At 39.9% G+C, this 15,339-nt stretch overlaps 2 protein-coding genes across 3 annotated transcripts; one reads left to right on the top strand and one right to left on the bottom strand.

Annotated features, from left to right (window-relative positions):
• Positions 1 to 23: 23 nt before the first annotated feature.
• LOC116252757 (ABC transporter F family member 1) lies at positions 24 to 5,859 on the bottom strand. The gene is made up of 6 exons (XM_031627259.2): positions 5,701 to 5,859; positions 4,686 to 4,971; positions 2,056 to 2,129; positions 1,766 to 1,973; positions 1,453 to 1,687; positions 24 to 1,343 (listed from the first exon to the last, which is right to left on the bottom strand). The coding sequence occupies exons 2-6, from the start codon at positions 4,908 to 4,910 to the stop codon at positions 292 to 294; spliced, it is 1,794 nt and encodes a 597-aa protein (XP_031483119.1). The 5' UTR covers positions 4,911 to 4,971; positions 5,701 to 5,859; the 3' UTR covers positions 24 to 291.
• A 2,686-nt stretch (positions 5,860 to 8,545) lies between these two features.
• On the top strand, positions 8,546 to 14,584 carry LOC116253551 (serine--tRNA ligase, chloroplastic/mitochondrial). 2 transcript variants are annotated; one of them, XM_031628411.2, is made up of 10 exons: positions 8,546 to 8,848; positions 8,957 to 9,108; positions 9,248 to 9,341; positions 9,636 to 9,784; positions 9,869 to 9,961; positions 11,153 to 11,332; positions 11,910 to 12,076; positions 12,207 to 12,341; positions 13,341 to 13,434; positions 13,990 to 14,584. In XM_031628411.2, exons 1-10 carry the CDS (start codon positions 8,584 to 8,586, stop codon positions 14,272 to 14,274), a joined length of 1,614 nt encoding a protein of 537 aa, XP_031484271.1. In that variant the 5' UTR covers positions 8,546 to 8,583; the 3' UTR covers positions 14,275 to 14,584. The 2 variants fall into 2 exon arrangements, with proteins under 2 accessions (XP_031484271.1, XP_031484272.1); XM_031628412.2 differs by having other exon boundaries at positions 8,709 to 8,848; positions 9,241 to 9,341.
• Positions 14,585 to 15,339: the final 755 nt, after the last annotated feature.

The following is a 15,339-nucleotide window of genomic DNA, read 5'->3' as shown; positions in this document are numbered from 1 at the left end:
AAGAAAGTAAAATGGGAAAAGGATGCTGAAAAGTATATTTTTATTCCTTCAATAGATTATCTACTAACCAATGCTAACGCTACATTGTGGAAGTAGTATCATACCATAAGAGAGATAAACGTCAATGTAATTTCAAAAGGAGACATGCTCTCAGCCTTAGAATATAATCCCAACCCTATACGAGAATCAGACAATCAAGCCCCAAAGTATTCCCTAAGATCACAAAATAGATATAAAAACCTAATAGAATCGCCGCCATCGTGTACCGAACACTACGTCTTATCTTTATGCTTATAATCCTGCTTTTGTTTTCAGATGCTGCTTGAAGTCCATAATGTCACCCTCCCATCTTGTTACAGTCTGGTTTTCGCATACCCATATCTCATTGGCCACCTGATTGATAAGCCTGAAGTCATGGCTGACCAGAACCAGCCCGCCATCCCACTCATTGAGAGCCTCTGCCAATGAGTCAATGGTCTCAATGTCAAGATGATTCGTCGGCTCATCAAGAAGCAGCAAGTGTGGTAAACGCCATGCCAGCCATGCAAATATAACTCGGCTCCTTTGACCATCAGACAAGTTTCTCATGGGCATTATCTGTGCTTTTCCTGTCAAACCAAACTTTCCAATAGCAGCCCTCATTCTCTCTTCTTCATTCCCCGGATACTCATTCATCATATACTGAAGTGCCGACACGCTTAAATCCAGCTTCTCCGCAAGATGCTGGTGGAATTGGGCAATTCTCAGATGGTTGTGCCGCCTCACCATTCCATCTAACGGAACTAATTCTCCAGTCATAAGCTTCAGCAAGGTGCTCTTTCCAGCTCCATTGGGCCCCACCAATGCAATCCTGGAATCCAAGTCGACACCAAAGTCCAGATTCTTGTAGAGAAGGTTCTCCGGCGTATACCCAAAGGTTACCTCTACGAATTGCAACACTGGTGGTGGGAGCTTCCCCACGTCAGTGAAACGAAAGACCAACACCTTATCCTTAACTACTTTCTCTGTCAAGCCCCCACGTTCCATTTTTGCCAATGTCTTCTCCTTGCTCTGTGCTTGACGTGCTAACTTAGCTGATCCATGCCCAAACCGTGCAATATACTCTTTCATTGATGCTATCTGCTCTTGCTCCCACTTGTATTGCTTCATCTGATTCTCTTCAAGCTCTGCACGTGTCTGCACATACTGATCATAGTTGCCAGTATACAGTTTCAGCTTCCTGCTTTGCATGTGGATAATGTTGGTACAAACACCATTCAGAAAATCTTGAGAATGTGAAATCACAACAAGGATTCTATCGAACTTCTTCAGTGTTTCTTCTAACCAAACACATGCTTCTAGGTCTGTCCACGAAACAAACATTTCATTTTAAGGTACGTCAGTTAAAAAGGAATTAGTAGAATACGTCAAACTCAATATGCAATACTTGTTTTTCAATATGCAACTACATACCAAGGTGGTTCGTAGGTTCATCAAGCAAGAGAATTGTTGGATTCATAAAGAGAGCACGAGCCAATGCAATCCTCATGCGCCACCCTCCAGAAAAATCACGAGTTTTCTTTGCCTGCATTTTCTTGCTAAAACCAAGGCCATAAAGGATTTCTGCAGCCCTTTTCTCAGCTGTAGCTGCATCCAAGGCTTCCAAACGCTCATAAATGCGATCTAATGTCTCTTGTGCATTCTCATCCTGTAATGGCAATCAAATTCTCAAATTCCTAAAATATGCAGTGCAATGACGTTTTCCTGAAGGACGAAGGACAAATACCTCAAGTAAAGCTTCAGCTTCTTTCTCCAATCTTAACCTCTCCTCATCACAATTCACCACAGCTTCAAGTGCAGACATGTCAGAAGCTTCAATTTCCCTAGACAAGTGATAGATATCCATGTGTTCTGGAATTGGAAGCTCCCTGCATCCTAACGCTGTAAGAAGTGTGGACTTCCCACAGCCATTCAGCCCTAGTAAACCATACCGCCTGAATGAAAACAACAAATTATCTATTAGAAGAGACTAAAGAACTCATGACAGAGTAATTGCCAGGAACACTAGGATGTTACCTGCCATAGTTAAGCTCAAGGTCAGAATCCACTATCAGCTCATGACCATGGAAAGTAACTGATAACGATTCAATCTGCACAAAAGGAAAAAGTAATTACATAGCAAAAGAAAAAGGTAGAGATGCAATTTCAAACTGTGATCTTTGATAATTACAAACAGAATCAGAAAGCAGCTTATTGATGATATACAACACACAAGTTGCTCAATGCATTCTGGTCAATCAACCGATTGATAATAGATGACTGGACCAATGTGGTATGTTGATCTTGGCACCATAGAAGTATGCACGCATAATAGGAACTTTTCATGACAGAAGAAAGCAAATATTCAGCAAAGTGAAACTTGATAAATATTACAAAAATCAAAGGTTGCAACATGAACCAATAAACAAAGTCAATCTTGTATTGCAAAATGAGCACAACAAACAATGACATTACGGATCAACCTGAATCAGAATGGACAAGTCATTGATGGAATCAAAAAATATATTCTCTTGGCCATTTTAACATGCTCATCATAATGTATCAAATGAATAGGTGTATATTCTACAAAGCCAGTGTAAGTTTTAGATTGCACAAATCAAAATTTAAAGTAAGCACTCCCAAACAGCCTCTACTGTCAGCCACATATTCTACTTTTGAAGTGTATAAAGAAGGTGGTCTCCTGATGCCACCATCAGTAACACGCGTTAAATCTGAATATAAGAATGCAAAAAATGCACAAGGACAACAACATAAGCAAATTAAATTATTTCAGCAAAGGAAATGGAATAGACACTTAGAAGTATCATGCACAGGGGAAGACAGCAGAAACATAGCTAGAGGTAGAAGCAAAAGAAAGAGAATGGATTGAATAAGCAACCAATTCTGTGAACTGCATTAACACAGCTCTATCCTCTTTTTTAAGCAAATAATTTCAACTTTTTTTCTCATATTCTCATAGGGAAGAATGCTGTAAAAGAGTTTTAGCTACTCAAGTCGTGTAACCATGCTAGACACAAGCCTATCCAAGCAAATACAAAGATTTCCTGTTTGTTCAATAGTTTAAGTTGGCCAAATTTATGAGCAGATTTTTTACAAATAAAGAACCTTTCAGAAGCAGAAATGCTTTGCCTTCAAAGCATCAGAATTTTCTTTCCTTACTACAGCGAAACAGTACAAGATTTGCCTCTTCAAAGTGAACTAGTTGTTACCAGGGAAAATTTTGTCCACAGTTTAAGAACGGCAAAAGTGTGAGGAAGTGTTCTTTTGTCAACAAAGATTCTATGCTCCTCATAAACCAACTTTGCCAATCTAGCTGCCTGATTTCAGCCACTCAATTTTTGTCAGTGTGGTAGACAAAAACCAAAAACAGCTTTCCAAATATGTGCTTTAATTGTGAATTGGTTTTTAACTGAAAAGAAGAAAAAGATAGCATGTGCAGGAAACATTCTATCATAAGCTGGTCAATCAATCATGCCCTTAGGGAATTGCGAATGCTGGGGGCAGCAAACAAGCCTCATAAACTGGACAAACCAAGTGCAATCTCTGCTTGCTAAACTTCTTAAATAGTTTGAACTTCGGTCCTGTTCATCATTAGAAAAGTTGCTCCTTAAGTAGTGAGAAAAGCTTCATAACCTATATAATTAACATAATAAACCAATCTCAAACTGAACCTGGCTAAAGCTCAAGCTTATAGCGCTGGAAGTCTGATTCAGCTCATGGATAAGATCATACCAAATCAACTTCTACTTGGAAGTGGAAACAAGTCATATTAGGCTTATAGACAAATGCAGGTATATTAATAAGTATAAATGTTAGTGGTCAGAAATAATAAATAATATGGGCCCTTAACCATATGGGAATACACAACGTAGCTGCTCATTGAAAACAAACATGTTCGATGATCCTAAACAACCCAAGCCTGAACAAACACAAAAGTTATAAGTTAGCTCACTAGTCCTGCTAAGCCAGCTCACATTCAATTCATTAGCTTATTAAATTGAGTTAAAATGAGGTTGGTACAAGCCTATCCTCTTCAAGAAACAAGCTGCTCAGTCCAAAAAAGTAGGTACTTTGCCACAGGCTTCACGGGAGGAGCTTAGAACAGGCAACTTTTGTTTTCTGGAAGGCAGAAAGCCAGAGGATTGACGATTCCAAGCTCATGACACTGAACTCATTTTTATGTGGGGGAAAAAAATAAAAAACTCTGTTGAACCATCAAAGAAAATCTCATAAAACAGCACGTTACAATGGAGAAGTGGCCATTCAAAACATTATATACATTTTTGGGCCTTGCAGGATGGGACAGGGTATACCAAAACATTGCGTCAAGCAATTCAAACACGAAAAGATTTCAACCTGTACACCAATTCACTGTACCAAAAAAAAGCACGGAGGCATAAAACTACCAATCTTTTGTTACCAACGTATCTTTAGATGGATAAATGCAACTATCCACATGCGGCAAAACCCAGTGCTTCCTTTATATAAATAATGTAATGAGGAATCGTAGATCCTTAAATATGGAAGAACTAGAACCCATAGATCGTTGATATGAAGAAACAAGAATCCCAAAAAAGAAAACTGAACCCGTGATTCATCTCAAACAATTAAAGCAAGAATAGGTGAGACCGAATAAGATTTCTTACATGGATATCCCGGGAAAGCGGATGAGAAGCAAGAACTCCCGTACAGGTCCGATCTGATAGTTGGAGCGCACTGACCCCATTTACCAATTCCCCGGCGCTACCGTTCTGCACATCAGCTGTAGAGGCTGCTTTAGACGCGCCAGCAGCGCCCGATTTCGCTCCTCTTTTTGCAGCAGCAGCCGCCTTCTTGGCTGCTGCCTTCTTCTTGCTGGCGTCAGACACCATATTTCACGCAAGCACCACTACCCTCTCAACACAACAGATCCTCCTTTCTAAGTCTCCCACCCTAGAAAAAGGAAAAGGAAAAAGGGTAACCCTTAAGATCATGAAAGATAGAAAACAAATATTGATTCAAAAAGAAAAAAAATATAAAATATCAAGGAGCAGTTTCTTGCGATAACACAGAACCCGCTCTTAGGTGGGAAACTTAGTGTTTTTAACTGTACGTAACTTAAGATCGCCTTCTTAAGAGTTGCAGAAAAACTTCAGAAACAGCTCAACAAAATTCATGCCTAGGCAACCAACTGAATTCGGTATCACCCTATGTAAAAAACTATGACAGAAACAATCAAGCCTCTGCATCTCGAGATCGACCGCCATATTGGCGACCACCAGAAAAGAACAAGAACTACGTAAAAACAGAAAAAGGCAAGTTCCAAACTCCCAAACAGCGCCACCAAGGCCGTCGTCCTCTGCTATTGATGGTTCAATCATCTGCTTCAATCAATCCACCCACGCCTTGGAGTTTCTCCGTCAAACACCCGTTTCTAACCCTAAACCAGACTCTTTCTGATCCATACCCAAAAGGAGAAAAGCACAAACACACGCAAACCCTAACTCGCCATCCTCCTACAAACCTGTGTACACGATAATTCGCGCTCAAATCACAAAACCTACAAACGCTGGCAGGTAAGAGCCACTAAAAGTATTTTATCTCTTCCTCGCAAATCTAACCAAAACCAATCCGCACACAAATTAAAACAGAGATAACGATAGCGAGAGAGGAAACACGTACACGTTAAGGGAACGCAGAAGATGAATCTGCCCGTGGAGACGGGAGGAAGAGAAGAGAGGTGGAAGAAGAAGGGGCTGAAGAAGCAGAGCGGCAGAGGCAGCAGCAAACAAATTGGAGCCTCGCTACGCGTTTTATAGTCCAATGGTGACTAGAAAAGCAAAAAGAAAAAGAAAAGGAGGCAACAAGAAAAGCCCAACTACATGAAAGTGGAAGGGCAGGACCGGGACGGCGTCCCGCCTTTATATATATATATATATATATATATATATAAACGGAAGGCCACGTGGCCCTAATTCGGATGTGCGTACCGACGCCTTCGCCTCCTTGCTTTTGTCCGGACACTCGGACTCACAACGATCCTAATTTGTTTATTTACAATAAACCGCCATTTAAAGTTGGGTATTTGCTGAAAACGTCACGAGTCGCAAACTTACACTTTTAAAATACTTTCACATGAACTTACTCCGAAAGCAATATATTATGTTAAAGTTACTTAAATAAAAATTATTGACCTTAAGTAGTTTCCCAAAAAAGTTGTATCGGGCGGACAATCTAACGTGCCTGTATGAGATTTTAAAATCCTACACGAATATCAAAGAAGATGGTTTGACGTAAATATTTGGTAAACTTAGCGTGCTTTCGTAATTTGTGAAAGGCCTGAGGTCCGCACACCTGTACACTCGGGTGGCCCTAATAATGTAATAGTGGGACAAAGTGTACGGGCAATAATTGACGCAACAAAAAATTCTCATGTTTGAGTGCGACCACATTTTCCTTTCAAAGAAATGAATGCCACCACGTCGCCTGCAACTTCAACGGGAGTAATTCTTCCAACTTGAAGACTATATTAAATTATTAAAGACAATAATTTTGAAGTTGTTTTTTTAAATGAGATTGTGCATATTGAAATCTTAAAATAAATAACGAAATCTAAACATGATCTCATTATTTAATGAAAATTATGCGTATGCGGTTTTCAAATGATAAAAATCAATGGAGACATGTAGACGAAAATCTATCTCTACCAATGAAACATGCGGGTTCTGTTAAAATAATTGTGGTTCATGTCTTGTCGTGGAATTTTGAATAGGCATAATTGATTTTGCTTTTGCCATGACTAACATGGTACAGATAAAATCCTTTATTCTTATTGCCTGTTTGTCCGAAACTTTCAAAACAAATCACTTTTCTCAATCTTCTCGATAAGGGTTGTGACACCGCCAAGTGAGGGAAACACTCAACCTTCTTATTAACCCGATAAATATAAAATTTTTCAAATTTTTATCGCCGTAATATCCTCCAACATTGACATTCTCAATTTTCTTTACTCTTATTTATTTATTCGCTACTGCTGGCCAGTGGCAGATACATAAATTTTTTGCTATAGGGCACTATGTACTGGTGTGGGTAGACACTCACGCCAGCCCCACGCTGGCTCCGCTATCACTATAAGAGTTGAGTTTCTTTCTCGTGTGTGTGGAATGCCCATAATTTTAACTTTATGAAAAGGAAAACGAAAGCTGAAGCCGGTACATGCACGAACAAACTTGAAATTAAGCAGATAAAAACATAGAGCTATCTTGGGCTGGCGCCCACACCAGCCCCACGCTGGCTCCGCTACTAATGCTGCCTTGAACTAGGTCACATGTGCGAGGTCGTTTAATGTAAATGGGTCGTTTAATGGTGGCATTAACCTATTGTTTTAAGTATCTATAGAATCTATAAAGTGGGTCAATGATTATTTGGTTATCTAGAATCATCAACTATCTAATCAAGACGGTCTATTGATGAAAATTGATCGTTGAGAGAAAAACATATGAAAAAATATAAGAACTGTGATGGATTTGATGGTCATAATGATGGATTGGATGGTCATAGTTAGATGGCTAATGGCTAATAGCTTGGTGTCTTAAAAAAAAGATATATATATATAACCCAGTAGATAATCAAGGTAAAAAACTAAAATTACCATATATATATATATATATATATATATGTATGAAATACCTCATTTGCTAAACAACCTCAAAATGTTTAATCGGTTGCTTTCTTACGTTTTCTAAAATTCAATAAAATCAGGACATTATCAAAATTAACAAGCGCCACATGCAGACAAGGATGAGCAACACGGAACTGGGTGGGGGGAAATAAATCTCACCGCCTAAATGAGGCGGTGAGATTAATGGACATTAGATGACATTAAGCCGACTTATTTTGATGGACAGTTGAAAGGTAAACAATGAGAATATCATTTAATTTCACAGTTTTTTGTTTCTCTTAACCATTAATCATTTATAGGTTTAAGGGTTCTCATGAGTGTGAAATGGATAATTTTGACTATCTAGACTCACCATTATTTCTCTCTCTTTTTCTCTCTCTCTTTTATATATATATATATATATAAATAAATAAGGGTTTGTCGTTGGGGTTTTACTAAAAAGCAGTTTCTCTTTCAGTAAATATTTTAAAAATTGAGTAAAAACACTCTTAAAGAATGCAAATGGATCAGACTTTTTTCAATATAGACAAAAGCCAAAGATAGTCATTGAAGTCCGGAGAGAAATCGGAATCTAGTTTTTAATATATGAGATCCTGAAACATAAAGGTTCTCACCAAATACAATCAGATTCACTTGCAGTCCACTTTAACGGATATACGAACGGGAACTGGTCCTTAAACTCCTCGAGGAAGTTGAGACTTGAATCCAGCCTTCAGGCTTCATCCATGACTTTAACCGAACACGCACGAGCCGCGACGGTCCGAGTCGTCCGAGCTTGGAATCGAGATCTTAGCACCAAAATCACCGGTCTAACTCGTTTTCCCCAGAAACCATATAAACCAATCTGCAAAAAGGACGAGGGAGACGGAGAGAAGGGAGAGAAGATGATGATGTTATTGGGCTTCACGAGCGTTGGCGGAGGAAGCCTGAGATGGGCGTCCCTCCCCTGCACCTTCTTATCGAGGAAGAGGGCTCCTTCTTCTTCCTCCTCTCTCTTCGCCAAAGCTGGTACCACCACCATCAAAAGTAAGCTCCTCCCTGGCCTCCGCAATGCCTGTGGTTTTGCTACCAGCAGAGAAGCTGCTGCTGCACCACTCTGCACAGCTTCCCTCCAAACTGCCCCAATCACCCACCAGGACAAAGTTCCAGGTCTCTCTCTCTCTCTCTCTCTCTCTCTCTCTCCCTCCCCTCCCATTCGACCCCCTTCCTCTCTTTTAAGCGAGAATTTATGTTGTGGGTTGGTGGTCCGAAATGCAGATGAGAAGACTCAGCAGTGGAAGGCCGCGATAGATTTCAAGTGGATACGTGACAACAAGGAGGCAGTTGCCACTAACATCAGGAACAGGAAGTCCACCGCCAATCTGGAACTCGTGCTTGACCTCTATGATCAATTCAGCACCCTTCAGAAGGTTCCCGTTAGATTATATTCTTACTCTGCTTCCACTGATTAACTCTTTAGCCCTCGTTTTTGCCATGTTGGTCATACTGACTTTTCTGGTACCTTGAGGACTTCCTTCTGTTGTACATGATGCCGATAACAGCTTGCAGGAAGTGGAACGGCTTCGTGGGGAGAGGAATGCCGTCGCAAATAAGATGAAGGGGAAACTCGAGCCTTCAGTCCGTCAAGCACTAATTGAAGAAGGTAGTTGATTAGATCATTTTGCTCCAGTATTAAATTCTAAAAAAGAAGCAAACCACTAGATAATGGATACATTCAAATAATGAAATTGTGCAATTGGTAAGCGCATTTTGGTCAAAAATTCTGAACTTTCAAGCTTTAATTTTTGCACTATTCTGAGCGGTGTGCAATAGGAATGACAACGGGTTGATGTGTTTAAGTAGGTGGCTTTATGACCAACGGCGCAAACAATTAAATAGTATGAAGTTGGTAAAATTGGGTCTTGTAGTTTAAAATACCATGTGGATACGTCTGTAGGAAAGAATCTCAAGGAGGGACTGTTGGCTTTAGAAGAAGACCTTGCACAGCTCACCGATCAACTCCAACGAGAAGCTCAATGCATACCGAACCTCACCCACCCTGATGTGCCCATTGGGGGAGAAGATAAGTCTGTCCTAAGGAAAACGGTATAGGATTGCTCTGCTTTCTCTATGGTTTAACTAAGTACTTAAATTTCATAAAAAGAATCAACTTTTATTAGCCTTTTTCAGGTTGGAAGTCCACGCGAATTTGGCTTTCCCATCAAAGACCATGTTCAGCTCGGGAAGGAACTTGATCTATTTGATTTTGATGCAGCTGCGGAGGTATGTCTTTTTGGGATTGTCAATCAATTGGTCAGTTTTGCTGTTTTTACTTTTTCCGATGGGCCTTGGTCACGTTAGTCACTAGAAAAGGAAAACCGTTACTACATTAGACACATTAGGTTAATCCTTTCAAGGAACTGTAGGACGTCATCACAAACCATAATATCTTTCACAATTACCTAACTGACTGGAGATTGTTCTTCTTAGCTGAATCTTAAGATCATAAATTTGCCTAACATGTAATTTTCATCTATTAGGTGGGCGATTTTATGCAGTGCACTTTCCTTGGAATAACCAACATGACTAATTCAGAAAAAAAACTATTAGCTACTAAAACATGCTGCAGGAACATTTTCCCACCGTTTCAGGAATCTTAAAAGCAAAAGAAACATATAGGAATACATGGAAGAAAGAGGCAATCTGTACGTGGCAGCCGTCTATCTAGGAAAACATTGTCCTTTCCTGAATGGAAGTCCACATAGATAAAGACTTTCATGAGTTCATTTCAAGCATGTTTGCTACCCTTTATGTCTCTGATATCAGAACTGCAAAGGACATATATTCTTCCATTTATTACTGCTAAAACGGATCAGGAGGACACATACAAGATAATGAAAGGAATACCTCCGGCACTGTGTGAATGAGATCTGACATGAGAGAGACAGATAAGATATTTCCTCTGCCAGAGTAAGAGTTCTGAAATTCTATGAAAGGGTCCCAAGAGCCAGGATTCATGCGAGTTTCATACAATCAGGTGGAGTGGCTTTTAGCAATCCTGTCTTCTGCAGATGCCAGCTAATATATTTCTCCAACAATCTCTATTATATTTTAAGAGAAGACAGTGTCCTGCTGTAGTTTTCAGAATTTAACATGATCTCAACACCTCTCCTTAATTTTGTTTTAGCTCTCACGAGAGGGTTTCTCCATAAGCTTGTTTTTTGGAAACATAAGTGGGCAGAACTGTCTTTAATATTGCAAGTTGATTGGTTCAAAATTTTCCAAGTCATCAAGTTCAGTCTCATTATTGATTGTTTCTACCTAGAACGTTTTGGACCATCCAGTTTTTTGTTTGAAGCAGTAGATCAAGGGAACTCAAGTGATACAGGTTGTTTTTCAACTTGTATTTGTGCATGTATTTATTTAGTTTCCCTTGGTTTTGTCATTCATGCTGTTGTGTCTTCTATTGACTAGGTCAGTGGTTCAAAGTTTTATTACCTAAAGAATGAAGCAGTTCTACTGGAAATGGCCCTTGTTAACTGGGCGCTCTCTGAAGCTATGAAAAGAGGTTTTGTGCCATTGGCTACTCCTGAGATTGTTCGATCTTCTGTAGTAGAGAAATGTGGTTTCCAACCTAGGGGACAAAATACCCAGGTATGCAACTATCTCTTTGCAGTAAATCAATTCACGTTCTGCGGGCTTGCATATAATATTCAGGTCTTCCTCTTATTTAACTACAAACTACTTGTGGGACAGCTAGCTTCTTTCGGAACTGGATCTTCACGTATTTATGGTGGCCATTCATATATGTGTTACACATGCTAGTCCTAGGCTTACAAACCCTATTTCCGGCCTGGCCAAATTGGCAATTGGGGCTTTTGGCGCTCCAGCAATTTATAGGCTGTCCTGATGCAGTGGACTCAATTCAATTGGTATAGTTTCATAAGATTATATTTTATCACGTTTGATAACAAAACTATCAATTGTGCTCTCTCTCTCTCACACACACACATACCCAACAAGTAAACATGGAGTAACCAATGCCTTTTGGTTCCATCCTTGGTGAGTGTAGGCACCGTTTTCAACCTCACATGGTCAATACTTCAACTGGTTAACCTGTGCATGTTTGTTGTTTTCCACATCAACAATTAGGCTGCATTTGTTCATTTAAATCTTAACGTATATTGGGTTTTGATGGAAATATATAAATGTCCATGCTGTTGTTGAATAGGTTTACTCCATTGAAGGAAGTGATCAATGCCTCATCGGAACTGCAGAGATACCTGTAGGAGGGATCCATATCGATTCTATTCTTTCTGATTCACAGTTGCCTTTGAAGTATGTAGCCTTCTCCCACTGTTTCCGTACAGAAGCTGGTGCTGCTGGCACTGCAACACGGTGAGCTCTTTTCTTATACATGATTCCTTTGTTTTCCTAGTGTCAAAAAGTGCAGTTTGAACTCATACGGCGCTTCACTATCTCAAACTAACTTGAATCTGATTTACCTATGATGTTGAAATTCTTGCAGGGGTCTTTATCGGGTTCATCAATTTAGCAAGGTTGAGATGTTTATCTTATGCCGTCCAGAGGAAAGTGATTTCTACCATGACGAATTGATCAAACTTGAGGAGGATATGTTTACTTCTCTCGGCTTACATTTCAAGTAATTACAATCCACTGAACGAGGAAGACCAAAATCATTTCTGAAACATGACCATTTCCTCCATTGATGTCACAATGGTTTGGGAATTAGTCTTTCAATGGTCAGGTTGGCTTGGCTTGAATCATGAGAATGCTCATTGTAATCATCAAACTGGTTGGGTGTGCAAAACTTGGCTCGTGTATTTAAATGAAGAGGAGCTGCTTAGCGTGGCCTTACTCATATAGATTTGTTAACAGTATAGATATCTGACATGTATATTTTGTCTATTTTATACATATGTAGATACATAGGAGCCCCCAACTTCCGTCTGGAAACTTTGCAAATTCGGGCACTTTTGAGTACTTCATTCGTGGACATTCCTGAGACAACTATACAGTTGGATTTTGAATGGCTGGATTGCCACAGATGGCCTATACAGCAATTCCTTTACATGCATATATCATATACGTTATCTATAGAACAAATTCTCTACACATACTTTTTGTTATGCTTACATTCTAATATTATAATATGTTAGGTTTCTTAGTTAAAACATCTACAGAAATTGGACCTTGCAGACAAAATGAGCCGTTTGTGTTCGTCCAGTAATAATTGATCTTCAACCCAGCTTGTTCTTATGTGTTCATGAACTACTCACAACAAGGTTTTTGTCCTTAATGAACATGCCTACAAGCCAGCTTGACTTGTTCAGTTCTTTTTATGGTCCTGATAACCTAGTGTTTGTAACATGATAAGACATGAGACTGTTGAATATTTTTCACCAAGTTACTGACCTTATTATCCTTTTACATATTCTTAACTGGTTTTACATTTGCTCTAATATACTACTAGTTTAACATCTATGTTGAAGTACCCTTGATGTTTTCCTGCACCTATGGCATTCTTTGATGGTTCAGAAACGAGAAACGAGAAATCAAATTTCAGGCATAATCTTATTTGATTCTGTTTCAGAGTTCTGTCTGCTATTGTCTTCCAACTATTTGCTGACTGTGTGTGCAGGATCCTGGACATGTCCTCAGAGGATCTAGGTGCACCAGCGTATCGTAAATTTGACATTGAAGCATGGATGCCAGGTCTTGGGCGCTATGGAGAGGTATATGTTTTACATTCTCCTATTTTTATGGGCTTTCATTTTCTACTTTGGAAGCAGTCTATATGAATGTCCTGGACCCTATTTGACAGTTAGGTTGGTCCTGTATTCCATTAACACTGGCTGGGACAAGCTCTGTGATCAATTTGCCCGTTAATTTTTGGAGCTTTTTGATTGGCCTCGGTTTGTTTAAAGCCAGTTCTCAGGTGTTTAGAAGGCAATTTAGCTTTCACTTTGCCTGTTTATACCTAATAATCCTCATGAAAGAGAACTGGCACCACATTGTTGCTTGATATATGTTGAGGATTTATTTGCTGGGAACTGAACATCTCATGGCCCTCCAGACATCACTATATTCATCCTGCTCAATTTGCAACCTTGCTGAGGCAAAGGTTCTGTCCTATCTTTCAAAACCTGACAGCTTGACTGAACTTGGCCTAACTAAATCTTGGTTAAGTCAATCCAAGAACACGGGACCTGTGATTAAAGTAAATTGTTTCTTGATTTACTTCTGCATTTGATGGCTGCAATGAAGCTTATAAGTTCACTTATGTTCAGATATCAAGTGCCTCGAATTGTACCGATTACCAAAGCCGAAGGCTAGGAATCCGTTACCGGCCTTCCCCACCTGAGCAATCACTGCCTCCACATGCCAAAAAGGGAAAGTCCAATGTTACCTCTACGCAGTTTGTGCACACCCTCAATGCTACTGCCTGTGCTGTACCAAGGATGATGATATGTTTGTTGGAAAACTTTCAGCAGGAAGATGGATCTGTTGTAATACCCCAAGCGTTGAGGCCATTCATCGGTGGTCTTAATGCAATCTCACCTAGGCCAAGATGAATAAGGTGTTGATTATCCTGTTCTTTTTTTTTTTCATCTATTCATTTCTGGATGCACATGAGAGAAAAAGAAAAGGATGATATTAGACAAAAGTTTTGCTCGGGATTGTACTGCATCCATTCAGTTGTGGGAAGGTGCCTTTGCATTTTGATTGCATCCCTAAGAAACATGGAGGTTTTGTTACGCATGTGACGTTGGCGCGTATAGCAGGTACTCGTAGCCACTCACTTGTGGACATGTATTCATGTGCATGGTTCCGCCTCCAGTTATGAGAGAGTTGCCTTCCCCATATATGCAATTTAAATGCGAATGCTGGTACTGTATGCGCTTATAACTGTAACAGCTCCCAAATTCATATCCTCAGATGGTGTTGGCATGCACAGCTAGTATTCACTTGGGACACTCGCATGCATTCATGTGCATGCTTCTGCTCCGAGTCATGAGAGTTGCCTCCTCCATATGCAATTGAAATGTGGTGAAGCCTGGTGACTTTGGAATGGCTTACATAGCCATACTTTTAACAGTAATCGCATCCTATGGCGGCTTTATCACCGTCGTGCTAGTGTAGAATAGACCTATATATACTCACATCACATGAGTGTATAAACTCAGGTTGGCACGTCATTCAAGGTTTTCCTTCTGCGAACAGGCAATAAGTCAAAGTAGTCTCAGCAGTCAATAGGCAATAAAATGAGCTGCAAAGTCCTGTTAAAGAAAACTGTTAATCTCGAGCATTTTCAAAACGTAGTCCGTGTACTTTTTATTCTGACCGACTTTCAGAGTTTCAGGGACCACAGTTCCCCTAAGATGGCATCGAGTGGCCATCCTTCTAGCAAGCAACACGATTGAAGGTTTCCTGTAGGCAACTAAATCCAATTTATATTTGTTTTACTTAGTGTCTGAAATGCTTAGATTTTTTTTTTTGCGCTTAGAAGAAATCCCCAAGGAGGTTGGTACAATGGGATGAGTAAAGGTTGACAAACGACCAGTCATGGTACTGTGCTGCACACGATAAGTCACCGACACGCAAGTTAAAACACGGCAACCACAGTGTCTTCATGCACC

The sequence above is a fragment of the Nymphaea colorata genome, chromosome 4 (assembly GCF_008831285.2).
Source record: "Nymphaea colorata isolate Beijing-Zhang1983 chromosome 4, ASM883128v2, whole genome shotgun sequence".
Taxonomy (NCBI): domain Eukaryota; kingdom Viridiplantae; phylum Streptophyta; class Magnoliopsida; order Nymphaeales; family Nymphaeaceae; genus Nymphaea; species Nymphaea colorata.
The sequence above is the reverse complement of the archived record's forward strand: the minus strand, read 5'-3'. Positions and strand labels throughout refer to the sequence as shown.

Excerpts from the sequence above, each read along its gene's own strand:
- LOC116252757 (XM_031627259.2), bottom strand. The coding sequence starts at position 4,910 with ATGGTGTCTGACGCCAGCAAGAAGAAGGCAGCAGCCAAGAAGGCGGCT. Across the intron at positions 2,130-4,685 it reads CGCTTTCCCGGGATATCCAT|ATTGAATCGTTATCAGTTAC; the intron begins GTAAGAAATCTT and ends CCTTTTGTGCAG. Across the intron at positions 1,344-1,452 it reads TGAACCTACGAACCACCTTG|ACCTAGAAGCATGTGTTTGG; the intron begins GTATGTAGTTGC and ends TTTCGTGGACAG.
- LOC116253551 (XM_031628411.2), top strand. The coding sequence starts at position 8,584 with ATGATGATGTTATTGGGCTTCACGAGCGTTGGCGGAGGAAGCCTGAGA. Across the intron at positions 8,849-8,956 it reads CCACCAGGACAAAGTTCCAG|ATGAGAAGACTCAGCAGTGG; the intron begins GTCTCTCTCTCT and ends TCCGAAATGCAG. Across the intron at positions 13,435-13,989 it reads GTCTTGGGCGCTATGGAGAG|ATATCAAGTGCCTCGAATTG; the intron begins GTATATGTTTTA and ends ACTTATGTTCAG.